The sequence below is a fragment of the Camelus dromedarius genome, chromosome 23 (genome assembly GCF_036321535.1).
Source record: "Camelus dromedarius isolate mCamDro1 chromosome 23, mCamDro1.pat, whole genome shotgun sequence".
NCBI lineage: Eukaryota > Metazoa > Chordata > Mammalia > Artiodactyla > Camelidae > Camelus > Camelus dromedarius.
The window spans coordinates 5064724-5081150 of record NC_087458.1 but is presented as its reverse complement, the minus strand read 5'-3'; the positions used below and the strand labels follow the sequence as shown (position 1 = coordinate 5081150).

At 44.2% G+C, this 16427-nt stretch overlaps 1 protein-coding gene across 1 annotated transcript; it reads left to right on the top strand.

The window, feature by feature from the left end:
• Positions 1–6232: 6232 nt before the first annotated feature.
• Positions 6233–9589, top strand: RPTN (repetin). The gene is made up of 4 exons (XM_064478141.1): positions 6233–6370; positions 7157–7781; positions 8538–9056; positions 9108–9589. The coding sequence occupies exons 1-4, from the start codon at positions 6233–6235 to the stop codon at positions 9587–9589; spliced, it is 1764 nt and encodes a 587-aa protein (XP_064334211.1).
• The last annotated feature ends 6838 nt before the right edge of the window (positions 9590–16427 follow it).

The following is a 16427-nucleotide window of genomic DNA, read 5'->3' as shown; positions in this document are numbered from 1 at the left end:
AGGGAATGACTGCTAACAGACGCAGGATGTCTTTGAGGGAAAGGGACAAAAATATTCTAAAACTAGCTTCTAGTATTTTAGTGATGGTTGCACAACACTACAATACTAAATTGTACACTTTAAATGGGTGGATTGTAAGGTATGTGGATTAAATTACATCCCAATAAAGCTCTACAACAACAACAAAGAAAAACCTCAATAACCTGACCTAAATGATTCAAATCCTGCCACACGTGGCCAACCTTGAAGACATCTGTTTCGCTCTGCAGCATTATTAAGCATGTTCTAAGAAGTACCTAAAATTCCAAGGGGTTGTGTTCAGCAATGACTTCTGACACTTTCTAGCTTATTTCATTGGGGGTAAAATATGGCCTGAGACTTTGGAGAGTGGAGGATGATAGGATCTTGTATCCAAAGCAAATCCTACAGTAGAAGAAAAAGCTGGGCTCCGAGCTCGCCACGGGGAGCCCAGCTCCAGACTAGATCCTGGGCACTAGACCCTCAGGAATCCTAGACCCTCTTCCTTTGGCTCATAACACACTTTCTGACAAGGTTAAAATATTGCTGAGGCTAATGTAACCTTAAAAAACCACTGACTCTTACAGAGATCATTAATAGGGAAATGGCCTGTAATTAACAGAAAGGTAATTCATCTGCAAGGAAAGACTTTTAAATGAGAACTGATGTGTGCAGGTGATAATAAATGACCCTTCAATATCAAGAAATCTCAAAGGGCTTTATGTCTATTAATTAGCCCCACTCCTCTCTGGGGACAGGTGTTCATTTTCCCCACCTACAGTTTATCTACTTGCTTCATGCCAAGGGCTAAGCAGGAGTGGAGAGCCCGCCCCAGGGTCACACGGGGGCCTTCCCTTGTTGTACCAGCAGCCGCCCTCTGGATCCTGTGGTTTTCATCTCACTAAGTAGGCACCCAACATCTCAACAGAAGAAAAAAGGAAGTCTAAGTGTTCCGTGATAATTATCCGTAATGATTTGGTTAAAATAGGACAAGGAGACTCCCTGAAAACTCTATTAGCTCAAAATAGTACCTGTCACACCCACTGGGCACACCTGCATCCCAAGAGAAAGGGACAGGAAAGGCCTACAGTGGGGTCAAGAACAGCAGGGAATGGGCAACAGGGAGAACGTCCTCAAATCTCATTCTGTCAATCACAAAGGCAGAAGGGTACTTTTTCTATGTAGGTTTTATTTTTATAAGTGTAACCATCTATCTTGTCTCTCCAAAGAGACTCCAAGCTCCTTCAGTGCTGGGACCACTCAGGTACTGGAGAAGCATAGGTAAACAAGAAATAATTGACTGGTGAAGCATCAGAAGGTTCTCATTTCAAGGTTGGATTCCTTCATAGCATGTCACTAGGAAGTTACTTTATTCTTACTCACTTCAGCGTGTGTGGAAAGCTATTTCTCTCACTGGGGAGTGGGCAACCACCAGTCCTGTTCCAACAGAAACAGCATAACATAGGAGTTGTAACAAGGGCTTTGGAATCAGGAAGATGTGGGTTCAAACCCCAGCTCAGCCATTCCAAGCTGCCTGACCTTAAGCAAGTTATTTATCCCTCTCCAAATCTCAGTTGCCTTGTTTGAAAACTGATGATAATATTCCCTGCCTCATGGAGTTGTTGTGGAATTAAACAACACATCATATATAAAATGCTTAACATAGAGCCTAGCACACAGTACACTGCAGCTTAAAAACATCTTGCCTTTGAGACCACAGGCCAACATCCAACATGAATGCAAATAAAAGCAGCAGAACACACTCAATAACAATGAACAAAAACAGCATTGGTTCTCATGCAATTTACAAATGTCAAGTAATAGAACAACCATAATTGCCCTCCCTGTTTTCAACAGAAAAAGATTGAGGAATACAAAGTTCTTAGCCCTTTATCAAATTCATGATTACAGCAAAGTTAAAACATAACCTCTAAAGCCCCCACTAACCCTAAGACTGAAATTGCAGCACCTTAGAATGTTAATGCCAAAGCAGAGTTTAGAGATGAATCCAACCTTCTCCTTTTGTAGACAAAGAAACTCACGGCCAACAGGTTAAGTGATTTGCCCCAGTTTACCAAGTCTGTTCCACGATTGCTTCAAATATGTGTTATTTCTAGCCCTTGCATCCTTCCCTTTTTCCCTCTGATCAACCTCTCTCAGTATCTATGAATGACAGTAGCAATTTGAATCGCAGAGAAGGAGGCTGTGTATCCTTCCTCCCAGTGAGGTTGAAAATTCCTGAAGGACAAAGACGGTGTCTTTTGTCTCAGTGCCTGCAAAATGGCCCTCCATATACTCACAAATCCCCACTGACTGAGCAACATGAACCGTTCTCTGCTCATTCCATAGAAACTCACTAAGAGTTAAATGAATGCACACATAGAAGACCCCACTGTTAAGAACACATTCTTTCTCTCCACTACAGCATCAGGCAGAGAACTGCCCATCTAACCGAAAGAAACAGTTGTTGCTAGGGAGACCTGGAAGACGCCAACAGAAAGGGGCCACAGCTGTGCTCCCCTCCATCACAATGGCTGTTGTCTTAACCCACTTCTCATCCCACCTCTACTCTCTTTACTTGCCTCTGGGGTCACCAAATCTCTGGGGTTTGGCTCTAATAGGTAAGAAGAGACATAACTGAACAGCGCTCGTAAGTCAAGACACAAAAGCAGAAAGAAAGAGAATCTTAGCATGACCCAGCCCTCAGGATTAAAGTCCTGACCAGGGCTGGGACACCCCGAAGAGCAGAGGGTACAGGCTGGAGGGAGGGTGACAGGACTTCAAAAGGCAGAGCCCCTGTGGAACGCCAGTAGGCGAGCCGAGTCTTAGGCCCTGCTCAGCCCCCTTCAGAAGTCACATCTCTTTGGCACCCCACAGTTCTCCCAGTTATCTCGGCTTGACGCCCTGGAGTCTCCCCAACTTCCCCACCTTCTCTGCCCCCCAGCTGATGTCCCCTAACCCCATCCTTCCTTTCCTTCTATCACCCAGCTACCTCCCTACTGTTTTAAACTGCTGTGTCCAAGTCAAAGCCCTATCGCTTCTCCTGTGGCTCGTACAATAGACTTACTGGTCTCCCTGCCCAGGAGTGCCTCCTTGCAGTCCATTCTGGATGTCATAGTCTAGGGTGACTGACTTCTCTCAGGTTGCCCAGAACTCTCACACCTTTATCACTGAATGTCCTGGGACACCTCCTAGTCCCAGACAGACTGAGACAGCTGGCCACCTGACCACAGGCAGATTAACATCTTCCCCCAGACAAAGTTTTGATCATGTCACTTTCCTGACCAAAATGCTCTCTGCTTCCCATTTCTCATCAAAATAAACGTGATAGCAGGCCTATCAGACAATGTATAAGAAAGCGTACAGCTGCGTAAAGTAACAAGTATCTAGGTCTGGCTTTAATCATGGCCCTGTGGGACCCTGGGCAAGGCACTCTGTCTAGCTGGATCTCAGTTTCCTTGCCTGTAAAATTAGGAGACTGAGAATAGACTTCCTTTCCGGGTCCAAAATTCTCTCATTCTCTTCTTCTACATCCCCTTTGCCCCAGCCAGAATTACCAGCTGACTCTAATCCAGACACATCCTGTGAAGTCTCTCCTTAGACCTTTGGTCTTTCCCTTCTCCTCACCAGGACTTCTCTTTGTCTGCCCACCTGAATCTTCGAGGAACAACACAAATCCCACCTCCTAAGGGAAGCTTGGGCTCCGCCCATGAAGACACCATATGCCCCTCGGTTTGTTTTTTTTTTTAACACTCAGCACTTCTCACGTCCTGCTCCTGGTGTTCAAAATTTTTTTCTCTGCTTTATTCCAACCAGACCAAAATCTCTCTGCACTTTCATGATTCTTTTGCAGAATCCTGAGCACATAGCTACAATTAGCAAGTGCCATCACTAATAACTAATTGCTGTATGGATAGGATGCATAGGGAAAAGTCCAATCAGGGATCGAGATGTGTGACAAATTAGAAAGTAGAGGTGAATCTAGATTTTTTTTTTCACTTTACGCAAGCCTCCCAAATGCTTCTATAATTCAGCAATTCATTTACTCCACTAATATTTACTAAGAATCTCCTATCTTAAGATATTGCTGGAATGTCATGGGTGCAGAGATGGGAATAAATGGAGGCCTAGGTCTGTGACAGCATCTCTATTCACAGGCATCATAAAATTCCGCCTTGTCCCTCAACTCTAACTTCTTAGCAAGACCTCAGAAGATTCCAGTGGTGGAAGCTCTACCACCATCACATCCTTTCCTTCCAAAACTGGCCATGTATCTACTTCTCCTTCTAGCCTGCAGACTGTTTAAAAAAATTATAATTAGGTCAATAGATTAAAATACACATATCTACCTACACAAGCAAGACAACCTGAGACAAATCTCTTCCAGGAACTATGTCCTGGCTGTACACCTAGAATCTCTTGACAGATTTTTATGAAGTGACTGCATTAGGATCCTTCTCTGTTATGATTTGACTGTTGTCCTCCATTCGTCTTGGTGAGTGACATGTTAAGGATGAACTTAGCCTACGCCTCTGTCTTGTGGGACCCTCTGCTGCACACATGCCTGTACACACACACTCCCCTAATTAAATGGGGATGGGACTTGAACAGTATCACCTGCTCTAATGACAAACAGGTTCATCAGCAAATGGGGAAGTAATAGATCAAACGGTTTGCAGAGGGAGAGGTCAGGCCGGGCTGAGCTGGGCTTGGCCCAGAGTGATTCAGGCCCCACCACAGAGTGGGTGTCTCCTGGGACGGTCTAGTAGGGCAATTAAAACCCCTATAAATAGGGTGGGTTTTCAGGTGTCCAGTATCTTCTCCGGCTTCTGAATCTTCTGCTCACACCTCCTTCAGCAGGTAAGACATGCATGGGGAAGCAATGGAAGTATCCAGGAGGCTCCTGATGAGGGCTGTGATGTGCTGGGCTGGGGAGGTCAGAGACTATACCCTGTACCCTTGGGTGGCCTTGGGTACCTTCCTGCTTCCTTTTTTGGCTCTATCTGAGAATATAATGATAACTGGGGTGGCCTACTTCTGAGTCTGTAAAATATGCATGCCATTGTCTCAGTGTGCCCTAGGCATCCCCAAACCAAAGGCTAGAACTACTGATGGACAGCTTAGTCTCCCATCACTTACCTTTTGTGCAAGTTAAGCAAGACCCAAGAGTTTAGGGTTCATTAGGGCCACGGCCCTGGACCATGGGGCCACAATAATATTCAAGTCTCACTGCAGTTAATTGCCACAAGGGACTCAGCTTGTTCCATGCAGTTCATCACTTGCCACTTATCCTTACAGGCATCACTGCATGCCTTTGGAACGCCAACGTGCTTTGCAATTAGGACTTCAGTTTGGAGACTTACAAACTCAGTAACTGGAATTTTCCCACCACAGATGAAATATCACTGAGATTGAGATCCCAAAATATCCCAGCCTCCCAGCAAGGCCAATGAGATCCTAGCGGATCGTACATACTTCCTCTCATCTATACAGTTAACTTGGCTTGCTATTTTTATCTGTAATCATTTTCGTACTCACTGATTCTACTTTACAAGTATATTTCAACAAGACTATTCATGCCCGAAGCATTTGCTGGGATTTAGCCCCCCAGAAAGCTTCCTCGGCCCATGGCGAGAGACCTCCAGCCTTCTTCCCCACCTGAGCAAGGCTCATTAGAAGACTGACGTCTCTTGAGCACCCTGTTCAGCGGGCTAGTCACTGGTAGAAAACCATGCCTTTCCATACCGGCTTCTGGTCCTACCTCTGCGGCCTTCCTAACCTCCTTTCCTTTTTGTTCTAATATGAGAGTTTCAGTCAAGCAAATCCCACTTGGAGCAGAAGACGAGGCATGTAAACCACCTACCATATATTTTTTGTTATTTAGAAAATTGCCTCTTTTTGTATTTGAGGACACACAGTTTGTACCTTCCTTCCATGGTAGCAGTGATATTTGGAGCCTGACTCTGGGTCAAAGGGTATGAAGGGTATGGCTAACAAGGAGCCCTGTCATTTCTTAAGCTTCTTTCCCTGAGCAAGAGGGGCCTCTTTCCCTCTGGAAATGCTATCTCCTAGTCTTCTTCTAAATATCATCTTCTTAAAATGGAAATAGGTTGACAGAAAATAAACAGTTTCTAAAAATATATAAATAAATAAATATCATCTTCTAAATAGAGACAAAATCTTGTTTCTTTTAGGTTTATTCATCTTTGCCAAAATGGCTCAGCTCCTGAACAGCATACTCACCGTGATCAAGGTGTTCGAGAAATACGCCAAAGAGAATGGAGACCGTAACTCACTGTGCAAGAAGGAGTTGAAGCAGCTGCTCTTGGCTGAGTTTGGAGACATACTCCGGGTAAGATGCTCAGACTCTGGGCCTCACGGAGTCAAGTGTGAGTGACTCTGACACCCGCATCCAGGGCTTGATGTTTTCTGTTTTATGTGGTCATGCACCACCCTGACACTGAGAGTTTCAGGCAGCTCCTTAGTAGTTCTCTCCCAGCACGTGCACATGTGTGCACAGGCATGATTCATACACACACACACACACACACACACATACACCCCTCCTTGCAATGAGCTTGAACAGGAGGGAGTACAATTTCAAACTGGAAATCATTTCTCAGAAGAAAATCTGATATTTGTACCTTGATTTCTATATTTTAGTGCTGCCACACATCTCATTCATTCATTCATGCATTCAGCAAAGAGTCATTGAGCACCTACTCCGAACCAGCACCATCCTGGGCACTGGGGATATAAATATGAATAAAAGCAGCTTTCCCTCCCTCCAGGACCTCAGAGTGTGGTTGGAAAGACAGAGATGAGCTAACATTTGCAATATAGTATCTGATAGGGTGGGATAGCTTCCTCAAATGACTCGAAGGAGTTATTAATGAGGCTGATTTTCAATAAGTGTATCTACTCCCTATCATCAGGCTCTCATTGGTCCAGCAAGGGGTGAGGTTCTGAGAACCAGCTGATCAGAGACTAGAACCAAGCCTCAGACACTTCAGATTAATGGTGTCTCAATCAAGGAAGGTTTATACAGGACTGAGTGGACTGGCGCATGGACATTGGCACATATCTTACTATCCACAGGAGAACATCTGATTTTGCTCTTTGTCTTATCTTCTCACAGAGACCAAATGACCCAGAGACTGTGGAAACCATCCTGAGCCTCTTGGATAAAGACAGAAATGGGCAGGTTGATTTTCATGAATATCTCTTGTTGGTGTTCCAATTGGCCCAAGCCTGCTATCATAAGCTGGATGATGAGACACGTGGAGATAGAACTTCCCAGCAAGAAGGGGAGCAGGAGGGAACAGGAAACCATAAGTTTCCAGGAAGTACAGGCAGACAACACAGGCAGAGGCATGAGAGAGAAAGGCAGGACCCCCACCACAGTCAGTCTGAGAGACAAGACAGGAACTCCCAGTACGGTCAGACTGAGAGACAGGATCAGGACTCCCGCTATGGTCAGTCTGAGAGACAAGATGGAGATTCCCGCTATGGTCAGTCTGAGAGACAAGACAGGAACTCCCGCTATGGTCAGACCGAGAGACAAGACAGGAACTCCCAGTATGGTCAGACTGAGAGACAGGATCAGGACTCCCGCTATGGTCAGTCTGAGAGACAAGATGGAGATTCCCGCTATGGTCAGTCTGAGAGACAATACAGGAACTCCCGCTATGGTCAGACCGAGAGACAAGACAGGAACTCCCAGTATGGTCAGACTGAGAGACAGGATCAGGACTCCCACTATGGTCAGTCTGAGAGACGAGGTCAGGACTCTAGCTCTGGTGAAAGATTGAGTCATAAATCTGGCAGTGGTAAACCTAAAAGTCAAGGGTATGTCTTTGCCTTAAATCAGTGTGAGAAACAACTTCAGGATTCTCATTATGGCCAGCCTGAAAGACGTGGACAACGGTCAAGCTATGGCCAGTCTGGAAGACTTGGACAGGACTCTTGTTCTAACTTCACAGACCAACAGGTATCAGGCTCTTATGAACAGTCTGGGAGGCTGGGTCGGGAATCAGGTTGCAGTCACAGAAATAGGCAAGAATTGGATTCTCAGTATGGCCAGACAGACAGACGAGGCCAAAGGTCGCCCTATGGTCAGACAGACAGACAAGGCCAGAGTTCCCACTATGGCCAGACAGACAGACAAGGCCAGAGTTATCATCATGGCCAGACAGACAGACAAGGCCAGAGTTATCATCATGGCCAGACAGACAGACGAGGCCAAAGGTCGCCCTATGGTCAGACAGACAGACAAGGCCAGAGTTCTAACTATGATCAGACAGACAGACAAGGCCAAAGGTCACCCTATGGTCAGACAGACAGACAAGGCCAGAGCTCCCACTATGGCCAGACAGACAGACAAGACCAGAGTTATCATTATGGTCAGACGGACAGACAAAGCCTAAGCCCTCAATATAGCCAGACAGACAGACAAGGCCAGACTTCCCACTACGGTCAAGCAGACAGAGAAGGCCAGAGTACTCAATATGGCCAGACAGATAGACAAGGCCAGAGTTTCCACTATGGCCAGACAGACAGACAAGGCCAGAGTTTCCACTATGGCCAGACAGACAGACAAGGCCAGAGTTCTAACTATGATCAGACAGACAGACAAGACCAGAGTTATCATTATGGTCAGACAGACAGACAAGGCCAGAGTTCACACTATGATCAGAGAGACAGACAAGGCCTGAGCTCTCCATATGGCCAGACAGAGACTGGGGAAACTAAGCAAAATAGGTGCTTCCGAGGAAGTGAGGGAACAAGCAGGGACTCACATGTTGAGCAATCAGGACGGTCAGGCAGACCAAGTCAACAGACTCAAGGACAGGAAGTGAACCGAAATCAGGGTCACAGAGTCCAGTCTAAGGAAGGGCAGCAAGACAGCCATCAGGTGTGGGAGCCCGAGGAGGATAACCAGCACCAGCAACACAAACTAGTAGCACAAATTCAGCAAGAAAGGCCACTCTGTCACAAAGAGGGAGACTGGCAATCACGCAGCAGTGAACAGGGCCACGGTCGGGCCCAGACCAGGCAGAGTCGTGCTGAGGGGCAGAGCCACCAGGCAGAGGAAAAGCAGGGCCGCCAAAGCTGGGGTAGACGTGGTCATGAGGGTCAGGAAGCGCCATGTGAGGCTCGGGAAAGGCAAACCCTTGAAGAGGAGCAGATCCGTCAGGCGAGGGACAGACACACCCATGAAGAGGAGCAGACCCGTCAGAGACGAGACAGGCAAACCCACGAAGAGGATCCAAACCGTCAGCGACAACAGGGTAGGCAAACCCACGAGGATAGCGAGAGGTATCAAGGGTCCCCGGATCGACAGTCCCATGGGACCCAGCAAGGCTGTGCTAACAGAGAAAAAGTCCATATGAATGAGGATGGCCGGAGCCGAGGTTCCCAGGGAAGACACAGTGACCCGGGCTTCCATCCAACCCAGAGCAGTGGGAGGCCCCAGAGAAGAGAACAGGGTGGAAGTCGCCCTAGCAAGGCAGCTCTTGCTCCCAACCCTCTCTATGACTACGTGCAAGAGCAGAGAGGGGACTGGCACTAGGCCGTGCACCCACCGGAGCTAAAGCAACACAAAGCCGATGAGGAAATCTACGCGTCAATACTTACTTCCGTTGAAGAGATTGAAAATGTATGTCTTCATTCTCTATCTATCTGCAAGGATGCTTTGGGGAACTAGTATTCACTTTTAGGGCATTTCGGTTCTTTGAGCAGCAATTCCAGGGTGTTCCGGTTGGGTGAAATCTGAGCGGTAAATTGGGTGAAATAATCGGATCCCAATTTTGATTAATTTGGGGATTGAAATCATTTCCTGGTTTGCCCTCCGTGTAGGTGGGACATGATTGGATCATTGAAAGGTAGAAGTTCCTCCCAAAAGTTCAGAAACAGGAAAGTTATTCCGAAGATGTACATTACAGCTGTAGGAGGGGACACCTGGACTTTGCTGAGCTCCTGTGGATGAACCATCAGGAATTGTAAGCGCTGTGGTCTACACCAAAATGAAACACAGCAAGAGGCTGCTAGGAGATGCCCACAACACCTCCTGTGCCCACATTCCTGCCCCTCATCAGAGGGACTGTCCCCTAAGCTCCTACCACTAGAACTGAGTGGACTGATTCCAGTTCAGTGCCTTTCCAGTTTCTGATCACAGCAAAATAAAGAGGAATCATGTCATCTGTCTGCAGATTCCAGCAAGCCAACACTGTCGATCCATAGCTCCTGGAGCCTGAAAACCTTTCACAAAAAAAACAATGGAATTGTACTAAAATACCCAATAAATGATTGGTGAGCATTAACCTCAAGGACTCTTTTCCTTCTTTACTGTGGGACCATACTCTCTTTACTTGTGTGCCATTTTCCAAGAATAAGACCTCATTTCTCTACTTCTAAGATCTCTTTGTTCTTTGAGTCCCTGGGCACTAAAGAAAAGAAGAATCAATATGAAACAAATAACAAGGAGTCAGAAGGAACTTACCAAAATATTTTCACCTCCTTCTCCTGCAGAGGAGTCAGATTTGACCCTTTCCCCTCATTCAGCTCCACATTCAAATGGCTATTAAGTCCTACCAGCTCTACATCCACCATAGCTCTTAAATCTCTTCCCACTTCTCCAGTCCCACTGCCTTAATCTCCCTTCTCTTCAGTGGCTCCCAGTGACTTTAGAATAAAGTTCACACTCCTGAACATGGCACATAGGCCCTATCCAGCCCTTCTAAGAGCATTTAATGCTCCAGCCATGCCAGGGACTTAGCCTTTTTTTAGTATACCATAGTCTTTCATCAGTTCATACTTTTGAACATACCATTCCACAGCCTGGAATACCTCCCCTCCGCTTTCTGCCTGGCAAAAACTGCAGCATCCTCTATGTCCCAACTAAAACATTACATCTTCTGGGAAACCTCCCCAAGCACTCCTTTCCCTAAGTTTCTACGCATTCCTGTTATATCATTTCTCACATTATAGCATTTATCTCCCCTACCAAACTGGAAATAAGACCACATCTTACTCAAACTTGTACTACATAGCACTTAGGGCAGCCGCTCATGTTAGTGGCACTCATTAGCTGTTTGTTGAATAGGTAGGCAGATGGAGTAAACCAGTCTGGCTTCAGAATAAATTCAGCTGAACATTTATTGGGTCCCTACTGTCTGTTACACAGTAATAGACAAAAGAGACTATATGAGACCCTCATTTCAGTGAATGAAACAGTAACCTTTTCAGATATTTTAATCAAAAGAGAATTTAATGTCTAGAACTATAAAGGCTCAATCATTAAAAATCAGCAAGCAACTTCTGGAACTATTGAGTTCAATATGTCACCAGTGCTGCAGTTGAGGAATCAGAAAGCTGGAATCCAGAAGTTTGCTAGCATTGCTACCAAAATTGCCTATCAATGTCCATGTAGCCATGACCTTATTTGCCAAAAGAAATAGCCAAAATCACAATACCTTCCAAACATCATGTAAAATCATCTAATTGGTAAAACAGAATTCACATCTAGAACCCTAGCTGCAAGGGAGTCTGGGAAATAGAGCAGTTGATGAAAATGGATACTGAGGGCCATCAGATCATAGTCACCATAGGAAGGACACAAAAACTCATAACAACAGCTCTTTTCTTCAAGAAGCTTCCAATCTAATAAGAAATATGTGTGCAGCAAATAACCATTAAACAAGACAAAATGCCATAAATACGGTAAGAAAATTGTTGTCATGGCACCAAAAAGAGAGTAATTCTGCCTGCAAGGATTTTGAAAAGGCTTTGAAAAAGAAAGCATCTAAGCTAAGGCCATGATCCTGGGGCAGAGGCAATGAGAAGGGTCACGGTTTGTCCTGGGCCTTAAGCTCATTGGAGAAGCCCATATGTAGGCTAATGTGTAAATTGCATAATTGTTCAGAGATAAGATGGATCTTCTTCACAAATGTTCTCTATAACTTAGACCCTTCCTGGAAAGCCAAAGAGAGAAAAGAGAGAGAGTCAAAGCTGAAAGGACAAACTGAGCAAGGTCAGGGAGGACTTCAAAATCTACCATGAAGAGTTTGGATTTTTTTTCTATTAATAATAGGATCCAAAAAGTTTTCTGAGCAGAAAATGAAGGGGAAAGAAGAAAACTGGCAAGAGAGATGTTTGGGATGGAGAGAAATAGCTAAGAACAAAGTTAGGTGAACCTGATCTCTGTAACTTCCTCATCACATGTATAACACAAGCCCATGCAGACCTTGCAACATGGCAGCCTGGGTGGCTACCCCACCCAAAGGCCCAAAGCTAAAGACAAGAAGTAGGAGCCTGCCCTCAGAAGGGTAGTAAAGGAGGCAGGATAAACATCCTAATGTGCTACAGGCTGACCAGAAGTGGGCTCTACACCTGGCAAAAAAGAAGCTGTCTGAGTCTAGGCCATATAGCAATCTTCCAAATCTCCTCAACTGAAAAGTCCAAATGGAAGACAGTTCCCCTTAAGCACTATTCTTAGACTCTGACTGAATCATGCAAACTGTGAGGACAATTCACAGCGATTCCTCCAAAAATACCTAAATCAAATATTCTCATTCTCTTGTAGAAAACTGATCTTTATTTCGCGGCAGCCCGTCATTCTTCCCCTTGGGGCTCACTCTTCAGCCACCTTCCCCTCTTTCCAAACTACAGGTTATTTTGTCCAGTCCTTTGACTTTAAACATCATCAGTATTTCTAAGACTCTCCAATCTTCACCTCCAATCTCTTTCCTAAACCTCAGACTTATATATCTAATCATCTACTTGGCATTTCCATTTGGATGTCAAATAGCATCTCAATCTTAGCATTCCCAAACAGAAGTCCTTTTTTAAATTGCAGTATAGTTGATTTACAATGTTGTGTTAGTTTCAGGTGTACAATAGAGTTATTCAGTTAGATAGATAGATACATAGATAGATACATAGATAGATAGATAGATAGATAGATAGATAGATAGATAGATATAGAGATATAGAGATATAGATATTCTTTTTCAGATTCTTTTCCATTATAGGTTGTTACAAGATACTGAATATAGTTCCCTGTGCTATCTGTAGGTATTTGTTGTTTATCTATTTTATATATAGTAGCCCATATATGTTAATCCCAAACTCCTAATTTATCCCTCCCCTGACCCCTTTCCCTTTTAGTAACCAGTTTGTTTTCTATGTCTGAGTGTATTACCAGTTGGTAAATAATTTCATCGGTATCATTTTTTTTAGATTCCGCATTTAAGTGATATCATATGATATTTGGCTTTCTCTGTCTCACTTACTTCACTTAACGTTATAATGCCTAGGTCCATCCATGTTGCTGCAAATGGCATTATTTTGTTCTTTTTTATGGCTGAGTAATAGTCCATTGTATATAGAAACCACATTTTCTTTATCCAGTCATCTGTCAATGGACATTTAGGTTGTTCCCATGTCTTGGCTATTGTAAATAGTGCTACTATGGACACTGGGGTGCATGTGTCTTTTCAAATTATAGTTTTCTCCAAATATATGTCCAGGAGTGGGATTGATGGATCATAGGGTAAGTCTATTTTTAGTCTTTTAAGGAACCTACATACTGTCCTCCATGGTGGCTGCACCACCAGCAGTGTAGGAGGGTCCCCTTTCCTCCACACACTCTCCAGCATTCATTATTTGTAGACTTTTTAATGATGGCCATTGGGACTGGTGTGAAGTCATACCTCACTGTAGTTTTGATTTGCGTTTCTCTAATAATTAGTAATATTGAGTATCTTTTCATGTGCCTCTTGGCTATCTGCATGTCTTCTTTGGAGAAATGTCTATGTAGGTCTTCTGCCCATTTTTTGATTGGGTTGTTTTGTTTGATATTAAGCTGTATGAGCTGTCTATATATTTTGGAAATTAACTCCTTGCCATTCTCACTCTTTGCAAATATTTTCTCCCATTTTGTGGGTTGTCTTTTCGTTTTGTTTATAGGTTTCTTTCCTGTGCAAAAGCTTTTAAGTTTAGTTAGGTCTCATTTATTTATTTCTGCTTTTATTTTCATTACTCTAGGAGCTGGTTCAAAAAAATACTGCTACAATTTATGTCGAAGTGTGTTCTGCCTATGTTTTCCTCTAGGAGTTTTGGAGTTTATGGTCTCACATTTAGGTCTTTAATCCATTTTGAGCCAAAACAGAACTCTTGACTTAACCTGTTTCTTCCTCAATTCCCATTTCAGTAACTTGATAGCACTAGCCACATTGCTCAAGCAAAAACCTAGGAGTCATTCTTCATGTAATCTTTCCCTCCACCAAAACGAAACTCATTAGCAACCCCTATGGTTTCTATCTCAAAATACAGAGCAGCTGAAATTCGCCAGTCTTGTCATGTCTACTCCTATCACCCGCTCACCACTGTCTCTTTCCTAGAATACAGCAATAGCTTCCTGATGGGGCTCCCTCTCCTCTGGAAAATGTAAACCACATCATGTCACAGCCCTGCTTAGAAGTCTTGGTAGTTTCTCACTACACTGGGAATAAAATGCAGTGAACTTCCCAGGGCCTCCTAGGGTGGGGCCCCGCCAGACCTCATCTTGTACCACTGTCCTCTTAGCTCACCATTTTCCAACCACTCTGGCCTTCTTTTGATGATTCTAGCAGGACAAGCTGATTCCTACCTTGGGGCCTTTGAACCAGCTATTTCTTTTGTCTGGAATAGTCATCTCCCTGGTTTGTGGACGGGGCTTCTTATTTCATTTAAGTCTCAGCTAAAGCTCACCTCCTTAGAGAAGACTTCTCTGACGTTTAATCTGAAAGAGTAGTGCCCCGACCACGCTCCACCACACACTCCTCTTTCTGTTGTCATTGTTGTTAGCATTTTTCATTCCTGATATCTTGTTTTCATGTTACTTGTTTATTGTCTTTTTCCCTCTACTGGAACTTGGGGCCCGCAAGAACAAGGATTTTGTTTGTCTTCTTTGCCAAGGTACCCTCTGCATCAAAAACAGGGGCTGCTCATGGTGTATGCCCAATAAGTGTATGTGTTGACTGAAAGCTCAGAAGACTGAATGCCCCACGATCTGGTGTCAGTCTACATCTTCAACGTGGTTGCCCACAATGCCCCAATATGCCACCTAGACTCTAACTTAACTGAACAACTTTTCACCATTTATACCTTGGAAGCAAACTGGAGAAATTATCATACTATCATATGAGGTTCTAGTGCCACCTACCGATCACTGGATTCCCTGAGTCCTTAGACGTCTAGAAAAAATGACACTGTTGGAAAGGGAACAGGTCAGTGTGGCGCTCTCTGCCCATGAACAAGTAAGTCTTTTGTCACATGGCCTGGTCACCAGGTTCTATGACAGCAGCTCTCCCCCTAACCGTGCAGTGTCTATGCGTTGCACAGTAGGCTGAATGGTCAAGAGCAGCAGTCTGGGAGCCCAATAGAAGTGAGTTCCAATCCTGGCCTAACCACTTAACTTCTTGTGTGACTTGAGCCTCAGTTTCCTCATTCAAAAATTCTGATAATACCAGTGGTAACCATTTTAATGAGTCATATGAACTACATTAATACCCAGTATTGCAATTTGAAATAAATGACTAACGAGTCAACAAAATTCTGATAATAATATCTTCTTCATAGGGTGGCTGAAAGGGTCTGCAGAGTGCCTGGCATGGTTCCTGGCACATTCCAGGAACTAGAAAACTGCAAAGACACAACTTCTGCCCAAAAGAGCTTGCAATTAGTCAGGGGTAGAGGCAGGCGCTCAGCTACGCATGTAAGTGATGATGATATGATTCAATGTACAAAAATTTTTGATCACCTCGTGCACACCAAGGACTGTAACTGAAGATGGTAAGGCAATAAGAAATAAAGCACCATCCAGGCTCAAAGGAGGGATAGACCACATGCAGGGGGGAATAAGACAAATGTCTTCAGTAGAGGAAGCATCTGTCCTGGTCTTTAATGAACAACTAGGATTTAAATAAGCAGATGATTTACTCAACCCATATTGTACTCATTCTCAAAATCTCAGTTCAAATTTCATCTCCATAAAGCCATCCCCAACATCTACCTTAGTCATTAATTTTTCCACTCCACGTGTCTGCTCCTACTATTACCAGTCCTCTACTGTGGCATTCTAATTCATTCTGCTTATTTTCAAGTTCATAATCTGCAAGTCTCTTTCACACTGTCTTCCACACACCTAAGGAAATCACTGATAGTATTCATTTATAAGGCCCCACAATGCAATGCTTATTAATAAAAGTCATATTTACATATGTAGAACAGTGAAACTGCAGTTCAAAAATCTCAGATTCATTCATTCATCCAACACTGATGACTACAGTTTGCTGGACACTTTTCTAGACCCTGGGGGGATACAGAGGCAGGGTGCCTGAGATTAAGAATTCACAATCTAAGGTGGG

Bases quoted from the DNA above. Each gene is read 5' to 3' on its own strand.
- RPTN (XM_064478141.1), top strand. From the start codon at position 6,233: ATGGCTCAGCTCCTGAACAGCATACTCACCGTGATCAAGGTGTTCGAG. The intron at 7,782-8,537 runs GTCAGTCTGAGA...ATGGCCAGACAG, and splicing joins GGATCAGGACTCCCACTATG to ATAGACAAGGCCAGAGTTTC. The intron at 9,057-9,107 runs GTCGGGCCCAGA...GCCACCAGGCAG, and splicing joins CAGCAGTGAACAGGGCCACG to AGGAAAAGCAGGGCCGCCAA.